At 36.7% G+C, this 27,283-nt stretch overlaps 1 protein-coding gene across 2 annotated transcripts in view; it reads right to left on the bottom strand.

Moving 5' to 3' along the window:
• TNIP3 (TNFAIP3 interacting protein 3) overlaps positions 1–27,283 on the bottom strand; it is a 96,471-nt gene that overhangs the window by 63,870 nt on the left and 5,318 nt on the right. For both annotated transcript variants that reach the window (XM_032171845.2, XM_058435817.1), the window contains exon 2: positions 21,627–21,712. In XM_032171845.2, coding sequence (XP_032027736.1) covers positions 21,627–21,712 — 86 coding nt within the window. The remainder of the gene's footprint in view (positions 1–21,626; positions 21,713–27,283) is intronic.

The following is a 27,283-nucleotide window of genomic DNA, read 5'->3' on the forward strand; positions in this document are numbered from 1 at the left end:
AAAATAAACAAAACCCCTAAACCTTGAGTGTCTTCATCTTTGCTCTGCTTAATGGCTGGCATTTCACCTCCCTGCGGACTTCTCATAATAAACAAATAGGCTCTGTTGGAATCCTCAGATTATAGAAACCTGCCTTTGGAAATGTGAGTCAGTGCTAATATCCATGAACAATAGAAAAAAAAAAAAACGTACACACACACAGACACAGACTTCTTCTCAGCAGGGTGCAGTGGCTCACGCCTCTAATACTAGCACTCTGGGAGGCCAAGGTGGGTAGATCACCTGAGGTCAGGAGTTCGAGACCAGCCTGGTCAGCATGGCGAAACCCTATCTCTACTAAAATTACGAAAATTAGCCTGGCGTGGTGGCAGGTGGCTGTAATCCCAGCTACTCAGGAGGCTGAGGCAGGAGAATTGCTTGAACCCCAGAAGCAGAGGTTGCAGTGAGCCAAGATTGTGCCACTTCACTGCAGCCTGGGTGAAAAAAAAAAAAAAAAAAAAAAAAAAAAAAAAAGACTTCTTCTCAATTAAGTCAATAAATATTTTTTAAAAACCTCTTTGTGTAACCCCCATACACCTTCAAAATCAACTGTCAGTATGCTCATAATTTTAGATGGGATTACAAAAGGAAGAAATGTGCATATAAATGAAGAATTTTTAAAATTATTCTTTAAACAACAGCAGTATGAGCCTTGACATCAGACAGCATCACATGGATTAAAATGGAATTGTATCACAGCATTACCTTTGGCTAGAAAAGTTGTAAAACCCAAGTATTATGGATCTTGTTTATTTATTTCTGATTATAGAGAGTGGACCATTTTTTCACAGGTGAAATGTCAAAAACATTGGGTTCTCTTTGTTTATTATAACATGTCAAACAATCGAATTCAGATGGGAATTAACAAGGGTCATGACAATGTGAGAGACCAGGAAATTAAAAGTTATTTGGATAAAATTGTTTGTTGTTCTTCATAATCCTCTTTATACGATTGACATAAAAGTAAATCTAGTATTTGTAGTAATGCAGCTATACAAAGGCTAGAAGACAAATTCCTAAAACTGGGTAAGTTAGATTACTTGGCAGCAACGGCAAGTCTCACTATAGCTGGCATTTCAGAAATAAACTGACCAGGGCTGATAGCATTCGGTAGTAAGAACAGGGACCAGCAGGGAGTGAAGTGAACTGGTTTTGTGAGTGACGATAGGATGAATGGGAAGCAGTAGCATTCTGCTAAATAAATGACATTTACACTCAACGTTGCTGATGCTTGTAGAAATACATACAAACAAACAGACCTCCTGCCCAGACTAGTCACAGTGATGGCAGGATTCATGGAGCCAGGCACTGCATTAAACACCATATGCTTGATTTTATTCAGTCTGCAGAAGGCCCTCTTAAGGTGGAGACTGTCTCCCTATTCTTAGAGTTGAGGGAACTGAGACTCACAGAGATTAAGTAATTTGCTCACGGTGAGCTCTTAACCACTGCATTTACTCAGGAATAAATGATCCATTTTCTGTACTCAGAAATAAATTGACAAGGTCCACAACACTTTCTTTTTATAGCTTTTGTGTCTAAAACTAATACTGTGATAAAAATCCATTTTAAACCTGTGTTTGTAAATTGCTAAAGGTAAAGAATTAAGACAGATCAACTAGTGATAATGGTAGAGGTAGGTCTTTTTAATAAGTTTTTTCCTGTAATAAGTATAGTTTTTTTTAAGTAAGAAAATAAATGGATGAATATAATATTTGGCTCTAAAGAGCTAAAATTCTGCAATTGGTATAGGAAGTAATTGTGTGTGGTTGACTATGTGATAGAAATCATAACAATTAAATGTGAAATTCCCAGTTTGGGAAACCAAAGAATTTGTCACATTTATTTTTTTAATAGAATTACAAATTACCTGAGATATAAAGTATATACAGCTTTGAAGATGAAAAAAATTAACAATTGCTTAGTAATATACATTAATACCAAAGATAACTATAAATATTTAGCAAAGGATCAACAAATGCTGAATCAATAAATAAACAGAAAAAACAAGTACTTTAATCTTTTGTATAAAGATTTTTATAATAATTGTTATAATAATACAATTTCAATGTAGAAAATTTAAAATAAAATTATGATAGATTTGCTTCTATTTCCTTTCTATTTATATATGTATTTTTAAAATTGAGATTAGAGATAAAAAGTGTTTTATATTTTATTTTTTCTGATTAGTGTTTCATCAGTCATTAAAAAAATAAGAAACAAAATTCTCCTTCTTTTACTCAAAGAACCATGGGTAGAATAAGAATTCAGTTTAAAGCATTTAAGAACAAACACAAATAGACTTGACTCAAAGTCTTAATGAACTTAAATACAATATGTTAAATACATCAAAAATGGGAAAAAATCAACTAGAAAGCAGTGGGCTATTTATCAGTGCAATATAAAAGTTGTACTCATAAATAACAAGTAGATAGCTGCTAAGAGTTAAGAAACTTGTTGTTTAGCTTAACTGTTAAAGACTTTGGATGTTCTTACATGAATGCTCTCTTTAAGAACACCTAAGTCCTGCCGGGCATGGAGGCTCATGCCTATAATCCCAGAGTTTTGGGAAGCCGAGGCGGGTGGATCACCTGATGTCAGGAGTTCGAGACCAGCCTGGCCAACATGGTGAAACACCTTCTCTGCTAAAAATACAAAAATTAGCTGGGCGTGGTGGCAGGCGCCTGTAATCCCAGCTACTTGGGAGGCTGAGGCAGGGGAATCGCTTGAGTTTGGTGGCAGAGCAGAGATTGCAGTGAGCTGAGATCAGGCCATTGCACTCCAGCCTGGGTGACAGAGCGAGACTCTGTCTCAGTAAAAAAGAACACCTAAGTTCAAGCTAAAATACACATTTGAAGTATTTAAATTTTTTAAATAAAAATGAAGAATCGAAGAAAGTAATGAGAAAGAGATTATCTTTAACATGTAAATCAATTCCAAACCTAGCTAGAAAACTAAACATAAACAAAAAACTGGGAATTATCCAAGAATTCTGAAGAAATTTGGGGGGCAAATTTAGAAATCCTCCTCTAAATACATTAGCCACCATGAAAGAGAAATGAAGATTTGTTGGTATTATTCTTGTAAATAAGGAGAGCCATATAAGAAAGTCAAAGCCCTTATCAGTGAGCAGTGGAATGTCATGGTATAGATTCACCACTATTCAAGTGTTTTGCACTATGGAAAGAAAAGTTTCTTTAATGACAAATCTTGCTTGACTGAATAAATACACATATGAAAGATTCACTGATATTACAGGCAAAGGCAATTTTAAACATTGAGTAACTATGAAAATGTTTGTCATGTTTTTAAAAATAGATCCTAGAAAAGAACAAGAGGATGCGGATAATAGACGTGTTTCTGTGTGAGTATAAATATTTGTTTTCTCTTAAGGACCTTGGCTAGGAGAAGTTTCACTCTTGTTTTTTTTAGAAATTACTTGTAAGGGAAAGTAAGCAATGACATTTTTAGGACTTTTCAAACCAAAATGCTAAAGCAAAAGGAATAAGCTACAGAGACAATGCACAAATTTATAGGAATAGGCTGAAAAGTAGCACATGACCTTCATTGTAAAGAATTGCGTTTAGAGAAGAAAATAACCCAAAACATATGGATTTGATATATATATAGCATAAACTTTCTGGTGCAAAGAGGTTTACAAGGCATTTAGATTATTTGCTTATGAAATCATTCTCACAGAGATACAGTGCAAAATTTCTCAGTGACTAGATTTTATCATTCATTTGGCAAATAAAAATTGAGCACCTATTATGGGCCAGATGCATTTCTTGGTGGTGAGCATATTATGTCAATGAACAAAGCAGAAAAAAAATCCCAGTTTTCATGGAGCTTACATTTCAAGGTTTCTGTTAAAAACAACAAAAACTATAGCATTATTTTGCCTCTAAACAAAGTTATAGTGAATTTACCCTCAACTTCCTTAATAAACATGGCTTGAAAGATCTAGTGAACGCCAACTCAACTGATCAAGAAGATGGGTTGCCTTAAGGCAAAATTTTTAAAAGTTGGTTTATGTGTCTGGAAAATATAAGTTCAAAGAGAGTGTTAACAAAATCATGGAATATGTTATGAGAACAAGCTGTTCTTTCAAAGTAATGATGGCCTGAGCTGTCATAAAATATACATATAGCTCTGAGGTATTTAAAATTTTTAAATAAAAATGAAGAATTAGAGAGGATAATGAGAAAGAGGCTGCCTTTAACATATAAACCTTTAAAAGAGATCTTTGAAAAGGGTATAGATCCTCTTTGATGGCCAGAGATACAAAGTTGTAAACAATTAAGAGGAAGTTTAGTGAAATCCTAAAACCCAGCAAACAAACAAAAGGACTTGAGAAAACTCAGATGTGACACGGCAGGTTCAGTTGAAAGCACTGAGCAAGGAGAAAGAGGGGACAGATAATTCGAAACAAAAAAACAAAGCAAAACACAAAACAAAACCAGAAAATTTAGGGAAACCTGGGACACACTCATGGAAATGTTGGCGATACAACTTCAGGGAACCGGGAAGGGATGGATGCTAGAGCTGGGAAACTGTTAGTAAAGTACTGATAATATCTGCAGCACACTAAGCTTCAAGATATACCTATAAAGCTAGTTGTTACTTAGACAGCAGTTTGCACTTAAAAGAAGTCGGACATGAGGTCTATAAGAAAACAATATTACTATGTTTCTAGCCCAGAAATACCCCTTTCTGGCAGACGTAGATGGGTAGGAAAAACAAGGTCTTCAAAGGCCCTGGTTATGAGCAGGGATCAATGAATGGGAGGAGGAAGTGACGCCTGGGAACTATTGATTAAAGATTTCATCTCATGACAAGCTGAGAGATCTGAGATTAAGCTTATCACTGAATTGATCTTTATCTCCCACATTCCTTTATTCTTCACTGGAATTAAGAATAGTGTATGCGCCAAGCTTCAACAGCCTAAGAAGAATGGCCTGGAGAAGAGAAAGCTGATCATGTAAACACAAATTCACAATGCCCAGAAGAGAGGCATCATTCTTTTGGTACCCTCAGATAAGAAAGGAAACCAAGGAAGCCTAATCTTTTCAAGTGGCATCAGAGTAGGTAACTTGTCAGGGTAGGTACCTGAGGACGGTTGTGTAGGTTGCTGTGTAAGAGCACATGGCTTAGGAGCAAAGGCTGGGATACAGCCCATTCTCTACTTGCCCAGCCAAGAGACCTCGTGTGGGGCTGTATATGCCCAGAAGAAAGAGTGCTTTTTTCTCAATTACACAAAGGCACTATGCAAGCTAGCATTGCCCTGGGAACTGCATCCCCTCAAAAACCACGGTCAGAGGCAGAGCCCTTCCCTGTCAATATTGAGATGGCATTTGGCATTTCTTTCTTTTGTATGTTGCAACACTGTGACCACGTTCACTCGGTTCCTTTACTGCCCCCAAATGGGCACAGACATGCTAAAGGAGCTTCCTCTTGCCTTGGTTCTCACCCAAATAGGCAACACCAACCACCCCTGAGAATGCTGAACAATGGGTTCACTGAGACAACTGCAGAAGAGTTTCAACAGAGATGCTACAAAATTACAAATTCCCTTTTGCATAATCCACTAAGAAGAGGAATATTTACAGTCCAAGATTTCTCAAAAACTTTATAGTAGGGCCCTTAGTAGACTTTATTTAGACACAATGTCTCAAAACTGTACCTAGTTAGAACTTGTCAGGCCGAGGGGGTTTCCACACTTCTGAGCAACGTTTTTCATCTTTACGCAGAGCTTTGACAGTTGGCAGCTGTGGGGTCCCTGGCAGTCTCTGGATTCATAGAGACCCCCGAGCACACATGCCCTGACCAGCGGACTCCTGTGGTGCTTTTAGTAATCACCAACAAACTGCTATCTTTTCCTATGATAGAACAATCTAGTTCAAAGAGAACTGTGGCAAACACTTACTGCCAAAGCTATTGGTTTAATGATCCTGAAGTTACTGCCAGTAATCAGGCACCTTGGCTACCTTTTTTTCAACAGATTCTTTGTTGTTGTTTATTTTTGTTTTAATTTCCTCAGAGAGCTTTTTATTCCTTTTTATCCAGCAGATTTCTGGAATCCCAGCTCAGCTGGCCATTTCAAGTCCTCTGTTCAGGCTCTGTTAAGAGAACAAACAAAACTGTACTGGAAAATCACTTATCATGGGTAGAAATAAACCCGGAGGGAAGTGTCACAAAATGAAACTGGCTTTTTGGATCTGCTTGGTGAGAGTGAAAGTAAAGGTCACTTTTTGGTAAGATACTCTGAATATTAGCAAAAGTGGAACTGTGTGCTGGGGAAGAGAGTAGGAGTTGAAGGTCAAGGGGAACTTTGGTGGCTGCAATAACCATGATTAATTTATGAATGGACTCTAAGCTATGTAAATGGATGCTTCTGATGAGTCTGGATGAGTAGGGGGCAGGAAAGAAAGTTTTGAGGTATGAGGAAAGTCCAGAAAACGTGCTAATCAAATGTTCCATGAAAGGGGACAACTGGGTGGCCATACTGATGCTTTATTTAGTGCTTGGAAGGACCACAGGAGGGCTTACTGCAGAAACCATGAGGACGTTCTATGCAAGATGGCGTGTGGTCAATGGCTGGCTTCTTACAGAGCAGCAGGCTCCAGAGTGGAACATCTGGTTATTAGGCATTGTTTTGTATCTCATGTGTTTAAAATTAGTTTTTAAGCTTTATATTGTATGTCTCAAAATCAAACAAAACTCCCAAAATAAAAGACAATAGGTTTTCTAAGAAGACATAAATATGGTTCTACAGCATGAGCATCATGATTTTTGCCTTAGGCAAATTTAGAGCTAGAAAGTTTGTAAGAGTTTTCTAGCTAAACCTATCTAGCTTCATGCAATACATGTCTGCATGTTGTTCTCCCAGGCTTGTGTCATGATGGGAAGAGCCCTGGACCTGGAATCAGAAGAGTTGTATTCTAGATTAACCAACTAGATATGATTTGGGCAATTACTTAGCTCATTCATTTGTATATTAATTAATACACACATATTCATTTATTCAACAGTTATATACCAAGAATCTGCTATGTATCAGTACGTGAGGATCTCATTTTCCTCATATGTAAATCAAGGAAACTGCCTAAACTCCAACATTCAAATCATATAATTTATTTTACATGTCACATTATTTTGAAGCATTGAGATAAAAATCTAGATCATCTCACAAACAAATGGAAACATATCCCATGCTCATGGATGGGTAGAATCAATATTGTGAAAATGACCATACTGCCAAAAGCAATCTACAAATTCAGTGCAATTCAAATCAAAATACTACCATCATTTTTCACAGAACTAGAAAAAACAATCCTAAAATTCATATGGGACCAAAAAAAAGAGCCCACATAGCCAAAGTAAAACTAAACAAAAAGAATGAATCTGGAGGCATCACAATACCCAATTTCAAACTACACTATAAGGCCATAGTGACCTGACCAAAGCAGCATGGTACTGGTATAAAAATAGGCACATAGACCAACAGAACAGAATAGAGAACCCAGAAATAAGGCCAAATATTTAGAGCCAACTGATCTTTGACAATGCAAACAAAAATATAAAGTGGGGAAAGGACTCCCTATTCAACTAATGGTGTTGGATTAATTGGCTAGCCACATGCAGAAGAATGAAACTGGATCCTCATCTCTCACCTTATACAAAAATCAACTCAAGATGGATCAAAGACTTAAATATAAGACCTGAAACCATAAAAATTCTAGAAGATACCATTGGAAAAACCCTTCTAGACATTGGCTTAGGTAAAGACTTCATAACCAAGAACCCAAAACCAAATACAACAAAAACAAGATAAATAGATGGGATTTAATTAAACGAAAAAGCTTCTGCACAGTAAAAGAAATAATCAGCAGAGTGAACAGACAATCCACAGAGTGGGAGAAAATCTTCACAATCTATGCATGAAACACAAGACTAATATCCAGAATCTACAAGGAACTCAAAGAAATCAGCAAGAAAAAACAGATAATCCCATCAAAAAGTGGGCATAAGACATGAATAGATAATTCTCAAAAGAAGATGTACAAATGACCAGCAAATGTGAAACAATGCTCAGTTCACTAATTATAAGGAAAATGCAAGTCAAAACCAAAATGTAAAACCACCTTACTCCTGCAAGAATGGCCATAATCAAAAAAATCAAGAAATAATAGATGTTGGCATGGATGTGGTGAAAAGGGAACACTTTTACACTGCTGTTGGGAATGTAAACTACTACAATAACCACTATGGAAAACAGTGTGAATATTCCTTAAAGAATTAAAAGTAGATCTACCATTTGATCCAGCAATCCTACTACTGGATATCTACCCAGAGGAAAGGAAGTCATTATATGAAAAAGATACTTGTAGAAGCGTGTTTGTAGCAGCACAATTCACAATTGCAAAAATACGAAACCAGCCCAAATGCCTATCAATCAATGAGTGGATAAAGAAAATGTGATATAGATAGATAGATAGATAGATAGATGATAGATAGATAGATAGATAGATAGATAGATAGATAGATAGATACCATGAAATACTATTCAGCTATAAAAAGAAACAAAATGATGGCATTCACAGCAGCCTGGATAGAATTAGAGACCATTATTCTAAGTGAAGTAACTCAAGAATGGAAAAACAAACATCATATGTTCTCACTCACAAGTGGGAGCTAAGCTATGAGAACTCAAATGCAAGAGAATGATACAATGGACTTTGGGGACTCAGGGGAAAGAATGGGACAGGGGTGAGGGATAAAAGACTATACATTGGGTGCAGTGTATACTGCCCGGGTGATAGTGCACCAAAATCTCAAAACTCACCATTGAAGAATTACTGATATAATCAAACACCACCTGTTCCCCAAAAACCTATTAAAATAAAACATTCAAAACAATCTAGGTCATCTGATATAATACATACACTTATTTATCAGGTTATTGGACCATGTATTTTCAAATAGTAGCCTTTTTTATTTTTAATGGATATTTTACATTATAGAAATACACCCATTTTAACAAGCAAACACTAGAGAACACAAAAAGTTAACAATATTCTTATGCTTCCTTCAGTTCCACTCTACTCTAATAATTAGTATTAACATCATTCTTCCATATTTGTCTCTGTGTTTATACAAATATAAGTAGAGTATATATACAATATATGTATATATAATACACAAAATATTTTTCTTTTAAAAATATATATATTTTATAAATTAAATATTTAATATTAAAACAAATATTGTATTATATATAACTCTGCTAATTATTTGGTTATTTTGCCTTTATGCAAACATCTCTGAATATTCCATCAGTTCATACATATTGCTCTAATTATTTTAAATAGCCAAATAATATTTGAAAATTATGAATGGACCAAATTTACTTGGTGAAAGGAAAATAAATCTTAGGGCCCAAAATCACTAAGCTAAAGGGCAAAGTCAAGCTGGAAACTGCTTAGGGCAAACCTGCCTCCCAATCTATTCAAAGTCACCCCTTTGTTCATGGAGATAAATGCATATCTGATTGCCTCATTTGGAGAGGTTAATCAGAAAGTCAAAAGAATGCAACCATTTGCCTCTTATCTACCTATGACCTGGAAGCTCCCTCCCCGCTTCAAGTTGTCCTGCCTTTTTCAGACCAAACAAATGTTTGTCTTACATATATTGATTGATGTCTCATATCTTCCTAAAATGTATACAATCAAATGGTGCTCTGACCACCTTGGGCACATGTCATCAGGACCTCCTAAGGCGTGCATCCTTAACCTTGGCAAAATAAACTTTCTAAATTAACTGAGACCTGTCTCAGATTTTCAGGGTTCACAACTTAAATCATTTCTCTATGCTGGAATAGCAAGTTGTTTCTAATTACTTTTTCCTCTTGATGTCACTACAATTAATGCACAATAGAAATACCTGTCTAGATATATTCTTACGTACTAGTATTTTATTTATATAGAATAAATTTACCAATGTTAGATTGTTGAGTCCAAGGGTATGGACATTAAAACTTTTAATAGTGCTTCTTGGTTATTTTCTAAATTGGTTACAATAATTTTCATTTCTATCAGCTATGTGTAAGAATTCTTATTTTCCTACAACTGAAGTCAGTCCTAGGTGTTATTGGTATTTTTGCCAACCAAAAGAATTCCATTGTTTTAATTTGTATTTTCCTAATTACCAGTGATATTGATCATATTTCAGTATGTTCATTATTCATTTGCTTTTCTCTTCTATAATTGTTCGTTCTGGTTCTTGACTGATTTTTCATTATGGGTGTCTTTTCCCTTTCCCATTTGTAGTAGTTCTTTGTCTAGTTAGCATTTTAACAGGTAATAGGTGTCATAGAAGACATATAGAGCAATGTAAGTGGAATCAGGGTTGTGAGGTGTTAGCTGGGGAGATGGGAATTGCAATTTTAAATGGAGTGATCAAAGGTGGGACTTATTGAAAGGTGACAATTAAGCAAGGCATGAAAGAGGTGTAGTATGGGCCATGTGGCTTACTGGGGAAACAACATTCCCTGTAAAGGTAGCCAATGCAAAATCTGTAAGGCTAGAGCTTGTGTGGTTTTTCCGACATACAGCAAGAAGGAAAATACAGCTGGAGTTGGGGGAGTGAGAAGGGGAGTTGTAGCAGATTACACTAGAAAGGTAAAAGGGAGCCAGCTCAAGGAGGTTCGTGGGCATTGTAAAAACTTTGCATTTTACTCTGAGTGGATGGGGGTTTTCAGCAAAGGAGGGATATGATGTGACATAGTTTGGAAAGAACATTCTCATTGGTAGGTTTAGAACAGCCTGTAGGGAAGCATGGGTAAATGTACTGAGACAGTTTAAGAAGCTCTTGAAATTATGCAGGCTAGGGATGCTAGTGGTTTGGACAGAATGGTAGTGAGGGATGTGGAGAGAAAAGGTGGGATTCTGGGCGTAATTTGAATTTAGCCAGTAGGAGGGAAAAGGGAAAGAAAGAAAAAGTTCAAGGATGCCTCCAAGTTCTTTCAGATTAAGAAACTGGAAATAATAAAGTTGCCCTTTATTGAGACAGTGTATTAGTCTGTTCTCATGCCGCTATGAAGAAATACCTGAGACTGGGTAATTTATAAAGGAAAGAGATTTAATTGACTTACAGTTCTGCATGGCTGGAAAGGTCTCAGGAAACACAATCATGGCGGAAGGCGAAGGGGAAGAAAGGCACCTTCTTCACAGGGTGGCAAGAAGGAGAAGTGCCGAGCAAAGGGGAAAGGCCCCTTGTAAAATCATCAGGTCTCATGAGAACTCACTCAAAATCATAAGAACAGCATGGGGGTAACTACTCCCATGATTCAATTACCTCCCACTGGGTCCCTCACACAACACCTGGGAATTATGGGAACTACAATTCAAGATGAGATTTGGGTGGAGACATAGCCAAACAATATCAGACAGGGAAGATCAAAAGAAGAGCAAACTGAGACTAGTCTTAGGAGAGTCTTACCTGGGATGTCTTTTAGACTTCTCAAGTAGACATGTTGATTAGGTAGATGAATACACAAGTCTTAATCAAAATGAACCTTTTGCTAAACACTTTGCATGTGTTATCTCATTTAATCCTCACCTTAACACAATTAGGAAGGAGCTGTTATTCCCTGATCCTCAGGTAAGTTAAATTTGATGATAATCGACTTGTTCCTTAAAAATAATCTATAAATTATTCATTATTCTCACAGGAATTTTATCATAAATTTATTGTTCTGACTTTTAAAATATAAATGTATTTAAAGGTGTTGAGATGTTACATTTGTATACATTTTGTGTGTGTGTGTGTGTGTGTGCGTGTGTGTGTTATCTTTTCTTTTCTTTTTTGAGGTCTCCCTCTGTCACACAGGCTGGAGTGTAGTGGTGCAATCACAGCTCACTGCAGCCTCAGCCTTCCAGACTCAAGAGATCTTCCCACCTCAGCCTCCTGAGTAACTGAGACCACAGCAGCTGGGACTACAGGTGCATGTCACCAAGCTCAGCTAATTTTTTCTTTTTTTGTCTTTTAATAGAGATGGGGTTTCACCATGTTGCACAGACTGGTCTCAAACTCCTGGACTCAAGGGATCCACCTGCCTCAGCCTCCCAAAGTGCTAGGATTACAGGTGTGAGCCACTGAGCCCAGCCATGTTTTATTTCTTGCACTAAGCTCCTGAGGGTACAGAGCTATCTAATTTTGAATTCATGGGAGTTGTACATGAATTCAAAGGTCAACTTTTCCATTTAAAATAGAAATTAGTTCAGATGTGGACTCCAAAGAGCAAACAGCTAAGGCAAAAAAATGTGATCAGGTAGAGGAAAATGTTTTCATTGGAAAAAAACAGTCATGGAAGATCACATTAGTGAAAATATAGTATGTGTGATCTGGGGTTCCTTGTTTTGTTTTGTTTGCTGTTTATTTGTTGCTGTTGTTAATGACTGGAAATTGAAGCAGAAAGAGGAAGGAAGCCTGAATATTCAGAGAATTGTTCAGAAGTACAGAAAAAATGCCTCAAGAGCAGTAATAAACAATGATCAATGACATATTTTAACTCAAAGCATAAAATAGACATTAAGCATTGACAGTTGTAAAGCAGAAACTTGTAAATTAAAAAGAGCAACTAACAAGTCCCAGGAAAATCAAGAAAATTCCATTAAGTTTAAATCTATTAAAGTTTTGTAGAAACTAGGATATGTCAATGAATGATTTATAATAGTTAAATGTTAATGGATTATGCAATTAATTATATGTAGATGCTATATCTTTAAATCTTACTCTCTGTATTATTTCATAATTTCAGTGATGTTTAAATGCTTTATTTAACTACTTTAACACTGACTTAAGGTATTCGTTAATAAAAACAATAAGCCTGCAGATTTGGGGCATGGCAGCCACACAGAAGAGAGCAATTTAGACAAGGAGACCAAAAATTTGAAACTGCCTTTACAAAAACTGTAACTGAGCAAACTATGACAGTGAAAGAGTTCTGACCTAACTGACTCCATCTTGCTTCCAACCTCCAAGCTGACCTTGTTCACTCCTGGATATAGGCCAAACTAACTTTGGGAAGAATTTAGTTTATAGTTTAACTTTGAAACAAAGATGATAACAACCTGATATGGTTTGGCTGTGTCCCCACCCAAATCTTATCTTGAATTGTACTCCCGTAATTCCCATGTGTTACGGGAGTGACCCAGTGGGAGATAATTTGAATGATGGGGGTGTTTTCCCCCATACTGTTCTTGAGGTAATAAATACGTCTCATGAAATCTGATGGTTTTATCAGGGGTCTCCGCTTTTGCATGTTCCTCATTTTCTCTTGCTGCCGCCATGTAATAAGTGCCTTTCGCCTCCTGCCATGATTCTGAGGCCTCTCCAGCCATGTGGAACTGTAAGTCCGATTAAACTTCTTTTTCTTCCCAATCTCAGGTATGTCTTTGTCAGCAGCAGGAAAATGAACTAATACACAACCCTTTCCCAAAATAAACCCCCTTCTACCTGGGGACCAGACTGCCTCTATAGGACTAATAAATTATCCACAGAATTAGAAATTACGGTTTAGGAGTCATGCAGCCAGAGACATCAAGATTCGAAACCTCCCCAGTTGCTCCTAGGGATAACATCACTATTGCAAAACCCAAGAGGAGATATTTTACAGACCCTGAACTCAATGTGTCGGCTGGAGCCACCCAGATCAATAAACTGTTCATCTGGTCTTGTGGCCCCCACCCAGGAACTGACTCAGCACAAGAGGGCAGCTTCAAATCCCTATGAGTTCATCTCCAACCTAACCAATCAGCACTACCCACGTCCCAATCCCCTACTCATCAAATTATCCTTAGCCTTGATCCCTGAGTTTTCAGGGAGACTGATTTGAGTAAGAATAAAACTGGTCTCTCATTCAGCTGTCTATGCCTGAAATAAATCCTTTCTTTATTACAATTCCTCTGTCTTTATAAATTGGTTTTGTCTAGGCAACAGGCAAGGAGAATCCATTGGGCTGTTACAAGTGGATGTGATATAATAAAAAACATATTATTTGTCTCTGGTTCCTGGCACAGAGCTTCTGACACCCTTGGAATTTCTTAAGTGATAGGAATGACTGTCTCTTGTTATGTTAACTATACAGTCCTCTGGACTACACCTAAGTTTGTGCTAATGAAGTCTGTCAGGGTGGAGTCCATGGAGAGCTTCAGGGCGGGGCCACCAGAAAGATCAAATTTGTGATTAGAAGGTAAGAACTTTCAGCCCCATTCCCCAATCTCCAGGAAGGGCAGAGAGCTGGACATTGGGATGTAAATACTCTTTTAAAAAATTTTGTGTCTACTGGGTTCAGTATGGATATAAATACTCTTGAGCAAGGAGATTTGGAAATCTTCCTGGTTGGTAATACATTGATGTGCTGGGAAGATGGCAGGTTTGTTAAGGGCAAGAATGCTGTGTGACAGCATCCCCATGCCTCACCTTTTGGATTCTTTTCATCTGGCTGTTCCTGAGTTGTATCTTAATAATAAACTGGCAACATGTGTTTCCTGAGTTCTGTGAGTCCTTCTCATGAATTACCAAACCTGAGGACGGGGTTGTGGTAACCTCTGAATTTGTAGCATGTTGGTCAGAAGTATGGGTGGTGACTGGACTTGTAACTGGCCTCTGAAGTGCAGGCAGTCTTGTGGGACTGAGGCCTTAACATGTGGGGTCTGTACTAACTTCTGGTAGTGTCAAAACCGAATTGAATTATTGGACACGTAGTTGGCACGGAGAGTTGTGGGAAAAAAACTACGCATTTGCGGTCGTGAAAAAAATGTCACACTGGGTATAATGGATGCTTAAATGAACTCAAGCAAGCAGCATTATTCCTAGAAGGAATAGTGAGCCCAGAGGAAATAATTAGGCTCCAGATTAGCCTTGTAAATTCAGACCAATAAAGTTATGGCAAATATCACACGTACTTGTATCTCTGAAGCTCCATTAAACAAATACAGAAGATTCAAGATCTTCTATTTTTTTATTCCAAATAGGAAGAGATAAATATCAATTATATTATCTTATTGATGTTTTATTGATCATTTTAGTTATGCAACTTTTATTCACTCACTCAACAAATATTTATTGAAGTTTACTACAGGCCAAGAACTATTCTAGGTACTTCTTATAGTATATTTCTTACTGTAAAAAACTAGTTGGTGGCACATTTTTTTGGTAATGTATAGAGTTTTGCTGAATTTTACATGAGTGCTTCTAAGAAAAGAGAAAATTATTAAAATTTGAAGTATTTTTAAAAATTTAGAGTAAATGACTTACCTAAGAAGTGTGATTTGAACTCAGGCAGTCTGACTCAAGAAACCACACTCTTAACCACAATACTGATTTTAAATGGTGTCATTGAGATAGTGGATGCTCTTCACTTCTAAATAAATAAGAACTTTTGCTATCAGCTTTGCTCAAAAGGGTAGGTATGAGGTACCCCGAGCCCATGGATGAAAAGGTATTTCACCATCCTTTAATGAATCATAATTTATAATAAAGAAAGGAAAAATTACTATTACATAGAGATAAAATAAGTCCTTGTTCTCTGGAATATTTTTTAATAGCCTGAAGTTGAATCAGGTTTAGTAATGAGATCTTGAATAACAGAAGTATTGGTGGTCCCCTAAGGAAATATCTTCTAATATATTGCCTGGACTTCTAGATGCCTATTAGATATTAATAGCTGCTTAAGCCAAACTCCTTCACACAGCCTCTGAAATCACTATAGATCAACAAGAAAAGCAAATAAAATCCTTATTAGGTACCTGTAGCGTAAATAGGTGTCTTAGTCTTCTTGAGCTGCCATAAGGAAACAGCATAGATTGGGTGTAAACAGTGGGTATTTATTTCTCACAGTTCTGAAGGCTGGGAAGTTTGTGAGCAAGGTGCCAGCAGGTAGGTTTCATTCTAAGGCCTCTTTTCAAGGCTTGCAGTGTGCTCAAATGATCTCTTCTTTGTGCACGTGTGGAAAGAGACAGCAAGCTCTCTGGTGTCTCTTTTTATAAGGGCACTAATCCTATTGTACCAGAGCCCCACCCTTATGACTTCACTTAACCTTAATTATCTCCAAATGCAGTCACATTGGGGTTTAGGAGTTCAACATATGAATTTAGGGGGACACAATTCAGTCCCACTGTTGTGTTCTAAAACAAAGTATGATGTAGCACAGCAAAAAATGAAAACAAAAAAGAGAAATCATCAAATGGTTTGGATCTTAAAATAAATATTATTTTGCATTTTAGTATGCTGGTATTTTCTGGCATAATTGAAAACCCTGATCTGGTAATATAAAGAAAATAAAGGAACTTACATGGTTAGAACAATGAAAACAACTGGGCTTGGAAAGCAGAAATGCCCCTGGCATAGAAATATTACCTAGATGTGAAACTGAAAAATGATTCTCTAGTTCAGTTGGCTTGGAAAGAGGGGTGATGTGTGATTTAAATAATTATGATCCGATTTAACTAACCGAGCAGAATATTTAGAATATGAAGTGACAGCTAGAGTCTTACGTCAATATAAATACTAGCAAATGATATAAAATACTAAAAAGAGGAATAAAAAGGTATTTGAAACAAATCCTCAATATAACCTGCCCACTCTCTAAACTCATATTTGAGCAGGGACATAAGTAGTATCCCAAGTCGAAGCCTACGAGAGATGAAAACCCAACTCACTGAGGGTATTACATTTAAATTTTCAATTTATGTGAAGGAATAAAAACAAAAAGATTCAAACCAAAGCCAAATTGAATTTTCCAAACTCTAGTCTCTTCATTTCCCCCATTATTTCTTCACTTAGTGCATTTACACAAATTCCTGTCAGAGTAGCAGAGAGAGTTGTGAATTTGGTATTTCCAAATTGCCCTGAAAACTAGAATTTTGCTAATGCAATACCTTCTATTATATTAACTGGCTTTGAAACTGCTTCAAATTTAAGCCACAGAAATGGAATGTACTGCCATGGAGGGTCTGTATATTGAATTATCAACTCGGAGGAGATGTTTTCAGCATAAACTCTGAAGCCTTCTGCAAAAAGAGAGCAACTCCTTAGAGTTGCCACACACAGAATGTACAGACTTAAAATTCATTCAGCTGGCTGCAGGTTGTGGCCTGCCTGGGGCCTCGTACAGACCTCCAAGCAAGCTCTGTGCCACCACAGCTTTTATCAAAGACATTTCCACGGAGGTAAAAGCTGAGTGATTTCCAGTCTCTAGACACACAAATTTTATGCTAGTACCAGTACGTCCCAGAAAAATGCTAAGTCGATTCTTGGGAAAATTCTAATTTGGTATTCTTTCCAACAACATCTCCCAAACACTTTCTAGCATACAGTAATAGCCTTACAAGTGATTTCTACCTTGAATCAAAGAGTTTATGCAAGCATAAAGTATTAAAGGCAGACAGAACAAAAGGTGTACTCTAAATATCTTCTTGGACCTTCTGGATAAGGTAGTCCTCAGAATATGGAAATCTGTGTTTATCCCATGGGCGTTGTTTGCATGGAAGAGGCTTTCTTTTCTGAAATGTGCTTTACAGAGCCTGGTTCAAAGCACAAGTTGTCCCAAAGCTCCTTGTCACAAATCTCTGTGAATTTATCCATCCAATAAAACTTAATTTCATCTACTATATTACATATAAATAAATAAGGTTGAGAGACTGCTTTCTTAGTGTGGAAAGAGAAGAAACTTAGTCTATTGTCCAGAAACCCAATGTGACTTTGATGTTTATTAGTTTGAAGACATGTAATTTCTGAAAAACTAACAAATTTGAATTGCAAATAAATAAATTAGTAAAATTTATGAAAAAAATTATGATTGGTCTATGATGTTTTGCTTGTCATTAAAAATACTTATTCATCAGTGCTGCTGCTTGTTTAGTGAAAAGAAAAATACTCTTATTTAGCTCTTCAAACTATAAGGTTCTCTTCTACCTGCCAAAACAATATGAATGGATGGAAGATACATTTTCAGGGATGTCTGTCTTTATGAAAAGGTGTGAGATATCCTTAACTTACAGCAACTGTATAAATGGTTCTTTCTTCTGCCTTTCCAGAATAGTTTAATTTAGAGTCAGGTAAGAAGGGGGTTAAAAATAAAGAGGCCTAAAGAATTGTAAAAATGCCGATGATATCATAAAAGAGATCATTTTAGTTTTCGCTTACCACATAAACAGTACAACTAAAACATCTGTCTGTCACCCCATAAACATTCCTACACTTCTCTTCCTTTTATGAGAAAAAAAATAATAGAGCTTTAAGGGACTTTTAATAGCCAGCAGCTGTTTGGCTGCTCAATGTTGCATCTGGAAGACAGTATGCTACTCACATGGAGAAAAAAAGACAAAAGTAGTGTTTAATTTTCTTAATGTCCACCAATGTTTTACATAAAGACATTTGAATGATTTGAATACGAAGAAAGACACAGAGTTCCTTAAGTGCATCTGAAATCCACTATATCGTTACCAGAAGTCATGAAAAACTCATGGCATTCGATCCTGTTTAATATTAGGTTGAATGACTGCTGTTGTGAATGAGTTTAATGCCAGGTAAAAGGGTCACTTCATGAGAACATAAAGTCATCTCATTCTTCTGAGATGAGCTCTACTTCAGGCTAAAATGAATCGTAGTCGTTTTTCTTGCGAGGTTATAATTACAATTTTCTGAATGCATAATCCATTTGTTTTAAAAAAGACATTCTTTGGCAGGGCGCGGTGGCTCACGCCTGTAATCCCAGCACTTTGGGAGGCCGAGGCGAGTGGATCACGAGGTCAGGAGATCGAGACCATCCTGGCTAACACGGTGAAACCCCGTCTCTACTAAAAATACAAAAAATTAGCCGGGCGTGGTGGTGGGCGCCTGTAGTCCCAGCTACTCGGAGAGGCTGAGGCAGGAGAATGGCATGAACCTGGGAGGCGGAGCTTGCAGTGAGTCGATCGTGCCACTGCACTCCAGCCTGGGCGACAGAGCGAGACTCCGTCTCAAAAAAAAAAAAAAAAAAAAGACATTCTTCTTACAATATTATGACAGGAAAGCATCTGCTTTAGAAAAATTACAATGAGGAACTGGTATTACAAGAGTACTTCAAAAAAAGGATGACCCCAGGATCATACATGTTGAGTGGGACCACTTTTATAATAACAATATGCTTCAAAACTGTGTTAAAGGGAAATATAAAAACTATAAAACACCATGTTTACTTTGATAATCCCCCACACTGACAATCAAAATTCTTCCGCTCCTTTATTTTCCTTTGAAAGGAAACCTGGTGTGGCAACCATAACATCAATACGTAGGACCTAAAGCACTTCAATGAGAAAGGAGTCAGTTCAGGAGTGATGGAGGGAAAGATGACTCAGGCGCTCACTATTCTCTTCCTGCCCTGTTCGCTCTCGCCTCTCTTCTTTATTCTTCTTTCCCACTTCCCTCAGACAAAGACATGGACTGCGGCCCCTGCCTCACTGCCTCATCCCTCATCCTTCTTTCTGCACGTCCGGCATATACACCCTAGAAGGCAACTTGAAAACCATCTTCTGAACATTTTAGATTACTATCAAAGAACCTAACCCTATCTATTTCTTTCAGAAATACAAATTTTTAGCCACTGTAGAAAAAATGTTAACTACTAAATTCTGCATAATTTTCATCATTGGTAAATAGAACTAAACAGTCAAATGCATTGCTGGCTGTGGAAAGGAGGCAAGAGAATGGGACTCAGGAGCTCACACAAAGTCCTCAGAATTCTCCATGTGGAAGGAAATGGCTTGTGAATGTGGAGAGGCGGCCGGGTGAGGATAGCCCCTATCTCTTAGAAATAATAGGTTTCTCCCTTCCTTTCTTTTTCCTTTCCTTCCTTTCTTTCTTGTCTACACGGTGAAATTTTGCCAAGCGTATGCTTCTGCTACCGAAGGAGGATGGGTATCATCTTTCCTAGAAGTTGTTCAACATCACATCATATATTTTTTGCTTCTGTAATGCCTACAGTATCTTAGAGGTTGTCAGTATAATAACTTCATCCTCAAATGACTCCTGTGATGTAAATTTCAATTTTACTAATATTTTATTAAAACGTATATAAAATAGGTCAATGCTTATTTTAGACCCAGCACAGTTCTAGAATAATATAGTGCACAGGAAAATGCTAAATTACATACAATTGAAGGCTAAAATTCTTGTTAAAGATACTGAATGTAATTGATTGAGGTGAATGGGAGAAATCAATATTTCTATATTTATTTGAACTTCAGATCTTTTCCCTTTCCAATTAATTTTAAACACTATTGTTAGAGTAGGCCTATTGGAAATCCTTGGCTCAAAACTTTTAATGATACCAGTTGTCCAGTCATGATTTTCACACTGAAAGTACAGACGCGCCTCTTTTAATGAAAAGGTTCTCATAGAGAATCTGAGAATATGACTCCAGATGCACAGGATCTCAGAACCCTAGTTTAAGAAACATCGACTTAAGAACTTGATTATTTCTTGAAATTATCTTTCCTTTAAAAGGTATCACAAAATAGGAGTTTTGTCTTTATAAACAGAAATATTGGCCTGTAGAATAAATTCTCAGCTATTTACTCTCACTCAAGAGAGAGTATCAACTGAGTTTCCTTCTTTTTACTACACACCACCTGCAGAAGCCAAAACAGTTAGTTGATCCAGACACAAATACACGACTTTCCTACCACCACGTCTTTGTACACATTCTGCCTTCAGCTTGGAATAGCCTTTCCTTCTGTTTTTCCGTCTTTCTCCCCAGTTTCTCTTTGCCAGAAATTAGATTTCTTTGTGTATTTCTATCCCAGTCTCTGGAAATCTCACTTTCCTCAGATTTCGAGGAACAGTTTATCTGTGCCTCTTTCATGAGGCAGAACATCCTACCATATATGATGCTTAGGCATCTGCATGGCTTTTCACTTCTAAACTTCAAGCAGCTTGAGGATAGGGTCTGAATCTGATTCCTCTTCTGCAAGGAGCAAGCACAATATCTTGCACGTAAAAGGCGCCACATTAAAAAAGAGAGAAATAACTATGAACCAACGAATAGAATGAGACTTTAAAAAAACATTGAAAGATTGATAGAATGTGGAAAGTGCCTAAGTAAGGAATTTTTTTTTCATAAGGAACTTAGTAAACTTCTCACCCTCCTTCAGGTGAGCTAAGGATTAAGCAAATCAGGAGAAAATATACAGCTACTCCTTCACCTTACTGGTGGAATACAGTTGTTTCCTAGGAGAAAAATTTGTGCAATTACAGAGAAACCATCCACCAAGGCTTGTCAATGGAAATTTACAAATACTCTAAAAATCAAATAATCTTCATAACCTACCATGACTTTTGCCCTCTGGATAGCAATAAAAGAAAATATGTTCAGATAGATAGGCTGTACTGTTACCCATCCTCTTTTCCTTTTCTATTCTGTATAGCTCCATTCAGACAGCTTCTCTTCTACTCTTAATACACTATCATTGCCACAAAGCAGAAGTGCTCTAATTAGAATATTAGTATTAGAAGCATATAATCTCCAAATAAACTGTTATTACCTTTCAGAATCTTCAGATTGATTGGTGAACATTACCAGTTTATCATCATGTTTCTCATTTTTGTTCATGAGCCATCCACATGGAATCTAAAAGAAAAAAATATGAAGGACATGAGGCTCAGATGTACCTCAAGGGAAATTAACTATGTCAGTCACCAAAGGAGAAAACCACCCGTTAAATGCATTTTTCATCAAAAGCCATGTTTTTATTCTCATGTCTTGTTTTCAGCCCTGCCAGACGTGAGAAGACAGACCACAAGCCTGCCTTCTGCCTACTTTCAATGAAAGGTAAAACACTGGGTGTAAACACAGGCTCAGTGAGTTAAGGAAGAATCTCATGACAGGGAGAAATTGTCCAGGAGCAAGTAAAAGAAAGCTAGACATTCTAATACATACAGCATGAACGGTTAAAGTTGTCAGACTGACATGTTTGTAGTTTAATTAACCCCAGTCTAAGAATGAGTTCTCCAGGAGTGCCTACTGACCTCAGGACGCCAGCAGCTTTCTTCTAGTAAGACCACTCATGCCAGCTTTTTCTCCAATAGGAGTTATTGATTATTTCTATGATTTTCAAGGTAACAGGGAAGTGGTAATGGGACAATGAAAAAAAGAAAAAAAAAACTGCACTTGCAACAGAATTTGTTTCTCATTTTTTAAATTTATTATTAAGTTTCACTTAAGTTTGGTGCAACTTAAGCACCAAACTGTGGACAAACATTATACAGGCTACATAGTACGTCATGGGACTTACAGTAGAATCTTGAGATTGAAGAATCTGAAGATTTGTGTATGCTTTAAAAGCCAATTCCTGCAGGCAATTAACACATTTTAAATTCATCTGGAAACCACCAATTGTTGTGACCCCATCAGAAAATCTAGGAGTTAGGCCCATGGGAAACATGAAGCCAGTTTGTCTGAGTTTCATGTGTTTCTGTTTAATTGTAACAACAACCAAAAAAAAAAGTTTATTAAAATGCTCCAGGAAAGATTCATTTCAGCTATTGGCAAGCTGGCTGTACATAGTGTGGGAGGGTGGCTTTTTATTTTTTGTGTTGTTTTCAGCTTGTGACAGCTGTTTAAAAATCGTCTGTTACCACCATGGTAGCCAGTTACTAGATGAAAGCAAATGCCTTTCTGGACTGTTGAAGGAATTGGACCACCAACTAGTACAGCTATCTTTTAAATATGCAAAATTGCAAAACTGCCCATCTTGTTTATATGGCACGCTGGAGATATTACACAATGCTGCAAATATGTTGAAGAGGAAACCAAGTGGTAACCATCTGATAGAGTGACTACAATAAGTGCCCATTTCTGAAACATGAAGTCTCAAATATTTAATTAATAAACAAATTTGTAGTAAGGTTTTTAAAATGTCTTATATTCTTTCACTATTTCAAAAATTACCTTTAAAATGCTAATTTCCAAGCATATGCGAAATTACACATGGAGTCCTGGAGTATCAGGGAATCATAGAATCTGACACCGTGGAGAACACGCTAAGAATTATAATGCCATCATTTTACAGTAGAGGAAACACAAGTCCAGAGAAAACAAATGACTTGGCTAATTAATGACTGATCTCGGATTAGATACCAAATCATCTGACTCCTAGTCATGATCTTCTATTGTTGTTCCATAATTGAAAATTATACAAATGAAATGTTAAGTTTGAAATAAAATAAAATTAGGTGCTGATATATTTTAATACTAATATATTTTAAAACTAACCCACAAAATTTTTACATTACAGATACAACCCCATAAAACTATATTTCTTAGGTAATGGCATTGTATTATTTGAACTCTGGTAGTAAACACCCCAAAAATGGCCTGTGCAAAGGGAAATCTCCAGACTTAATATTGTACAGTTTAAGATTTACAAATAATATCTTGGAGGCACTGGAAACAGACAAGATGGAAATTGTCTCAAAGACATTAATTAGTTTACTGAACATTGTATTTCCTTCCTAAATTGCCTTTTCCTAGGCTAGAATTTTTCATTTGTTATTATTCTATCCAGGAAGTAAAAATATTAACCAGTGAGAATCAGAAAAGTCAATATCCCAGGCATAATTATAATTTCCAATAGTTTTTTTTCCCTCCTTCTTCCTTTCTTCCTTCTTTCCTTCCTTCCTTTCTTCCTCCCTCCCTTCCTTCTTCCTCCCTCCCTTCCTTCTTCCTTCTCCCTGTCCCTCTTCTTATCCCTCTCCCTCTCTCTGTCTTTCTTTTGAGACGATGTCTCACTATATTGCCCAAGCTAGAGTTCAGTGGCTGTTCGCAGGCACCATTATATAGTTCACTATAGTTCTGAACTCCTGGGCTCAAGCAATTCTCCTCCCTCAGGTTCATGAGTAGCTGGGACTCCTGCGCTCAAGCAATTCTCCTCCCTCAGCCTCTTGAGTAGCTGGGACTACAGGTGTGCACTACTTTCCCTAGATACAGCTACATACAATTTCTGGGAACAAAAAGATTTACAATTAAAAACCATAGAAGTGGCCAGGCATGCTGGCTCATACCTGTAATCCCAGAACTTTGGGAGGCCTAGGGAGGTGGATCACCTGAGGTCAGGAGTTCGAGACCAGCCTGACCAAAATGGAGAAAATCTGTCTCTACTAAAAAGACAAAAATTAGCTGGGTGTGGTGGTATGCACCTGTAATCCCAGCTACTCAGGAGGCTGAGGCAGGAGAATCACTTGAACCAGGGAGGCAGAGGTTGCAGTGAGCCGAGGTCACACCATTGCTCTCCAGCCTGGGCAACAAGAATGAAACTCCGTCTCAAAAAAACAAACAAACAAACAAACAAAAAACCCAGAGAAGTAAGAGTACTCAACTGGCTGATCATCCTCTGAAGCTAAAAGCAAACACATGTTTTTGTTTCCATCATTTGATTACTTCTCCTTTTTCCTCCCTCCTCCTCCTTTTCCCCTTTTTTTAGGAATTCCTATACTGCTAAAGAAGCAGCTGTTGCTTTCTGTTTAACTTAGCCAAAAGATGTCCTCTATTCTTGGATTCATTTCAGCACATCGGTGAAGATCATAAGCTATTTGATTGTTTAAGCAGAAGTTTACACAATCCCTAGTTCCAAAATAACCCAACTTTGAAGGATAAACTTACTTTTGGAAGTAAACCAAGTTTTATGAGCTTTTTGACATTTCTGGTGACACCTTTTAATATACTTGGATTTCTAAAGTCAGATTCAAGGGCAGGGTGTTAGTATTACCAGTTATAGTCAAAGTTTGCTCAAATAGGTTTTACAGACCTTGAAAATGTTATATAAAACATTACCAATGAATTCTTATACTATTGTTTACATTTATGTTGGTCAAGTCTATGTTATACATTGAGAGGTGTCCAAATGTAATTTATATACAATCAAAAGAATGAAAACTTCACTTAAGGTAGAAAGGACTAGAAGCTGACAAGGCATATTTATTTATATAAAATGTGTTTCTTTCTGGGTCATACAATTTACAGCTCATAATACCCTCCCGGAAACTGTTTCATTTCACTATCTTTACTAAATTAACGTTAAATGTTAACCAGGTTCAATACATTTAGGATAAAATGTCTTCATCAGGTACTAAACCATCATGAAAATTACTATCCTTGTATCCATATATAATAAATAATAAAGATTCTAAAAGTAATAGGCTGAAAACCATACATATATGTACATTCACACGCTTACAGATATAAAAGCACTTATATTAATTTTTTAGAAATGACATTATACCATTTAAGAATACATGAAAAGCTTTCTTATTGATCACATAAGAGACCTACAGGTAGGCAGTCGGTTCATCAAAATATTGATCAAAGCTGGGACTCATGAAGAATAGTACATTAATACCATATTAATTTAATGTCACTGAAAATATATAGGTGAACATCATTGCTAAGCTCTGTTTTCTAAGGAGAGATCTATTAATGGTTGTCCACATGTCTCTTCTGGCCCACAATAAATCCTCGGTGAATTCTAGTTTTGGTTTCTTTACAAGGGAGCAAAAATTTTAAGACACAAAGCAATCTCAACAGAATGCTTTTAGGTTTTTATGATAATTAACTACTTTTTTTTTGTATTTGCCCTCACCAACATCCAATTCAAATTTGGTAACTTAACCTTTACTAGATGTTTCCAAGATGCTAAAACTAGCTTGTATTGAAACAATTTTTTTTTTTAACCTTTTGGTACTCATGTATCATCGGCTTATATGCATTTTATTTAAATATGTAATGGCAAAACAGTAAAATTGTCATAAATAGTGTGGGGGAATAAACAAAGATGATCCTAGGTAAATGTACCACTTAACTTTTAGAGTCAGAAATAGGTGAATGTCCTTAGCTGTGAGCATTCAGCGTGCCTTAAGTGCCAGTCTGTGTGTTTTACTGAACTAATGGACAGCAGGATTCGTTCCTGCTGTGATTTGGCTGAGTAGGGGATGAAAAAGAGCAATAGGTTCAGTCAAGAGTGGGAAAATGCCTGCAGAGTCAGGAAGCTGACATAAATTGGTGACAAGTGGTGGTAGGGGCTGTGGTGAGTAAGTGAAGAAATATCCTCCCCAAAGGTATTAAAATTCTGTTTAAAAAAATCAATGTGAACAAATAAAACACAATGCTCTTTAAAAATTTTTGGTTTACTGTTAGCAATTCTCATGGCTTTTTGTAATTTCCAAAGCTTGAGATATTTGTTGCCAATACGTGGATGATAATGGACAACATTTTGAGATCCTTGCTATTATTGGTAAGAAAGAAATGTAAAGAACTATAACATTTTTAGTATAAAATCTTGGTTATGTTTTTCTAATAATATCTTTAATATTCAGTCTAAATCACTCTTAATATACAAAATAGCCAGTTTGTATGTTCAAGACGCTTTATCCTTAAAGCTCCCTATGAGTCATTTTATCTCCATAAATATTAAAAAAGAAACAGGAATTCACTTAGCCTAGAAACAGGGACAGTAAAGCAGATCACGTGACTAGAAAACTAACCTGAATTTACAAGCACAAAGCTGAAACAGCAATAAAAGATTTCAGATAATTTCTATGCAAAATGAGGCAAATGCTCAGTGTTTTTAAGAATATGATAATGATATTCATAAAAAGGATATGTTACACATTTTAATTCATTTATTTCCTCTAGCAAATAAGATTCCTATACCCAACAGGTACTTAAGGACCTTTGATTACAGTGTGGAAGAAACTGGAGGAGAGGAAAATTACACACCACTCTCATTTACAGTAATGGCTCAAGGGAAATTGAGAACAAGAAAGAGATTTTTGGCTACACATCGTTTGGCTAAACCAAAAGAAAGAACTACCCAAAAGAGCTGTAACTATTTTTTTTTCCTTTTCATATTTCTGAGAAAGGTGTCAAATCAGGGGACTTTCATCATCTATTTCCTTCTAAGAAGTCTTTTTGTTTTATAGCAATAAAGTTTTTTACCACCACAGATTCTCTACAGCTCAATCACATCAGAACACCTGCATTTCTTCTGTACGCGAAACTGACATTTGAGGACTGAAACTAAAAAAGTTCCTGAACCAGGAGTCAGGAGACTAAGATTCTGTGTGTCACCAGGGCTATCACTACATTTGCTTGTCCCTGAATGTCCATCACCGGCTCTGACATGAGAACAGACTGTACATTATAGTA

The sequence above is a fragment of the Hylobates moloch genome, unplaced genomic scaffold (genome assembly GCF_009828535.3).
Source record: "Hylobates moloch isolate HMO894 unplaced genomic scaffold, HMol_V3 SCAFFOLD_3, whole genome shotgun sequence".
Classification (NCBI taxonomy): Eukaryota; Metazoa; Chordata; class Mammalia; order Primates; family Hylobatidae; genus Hylobates; species Hylobates moloch.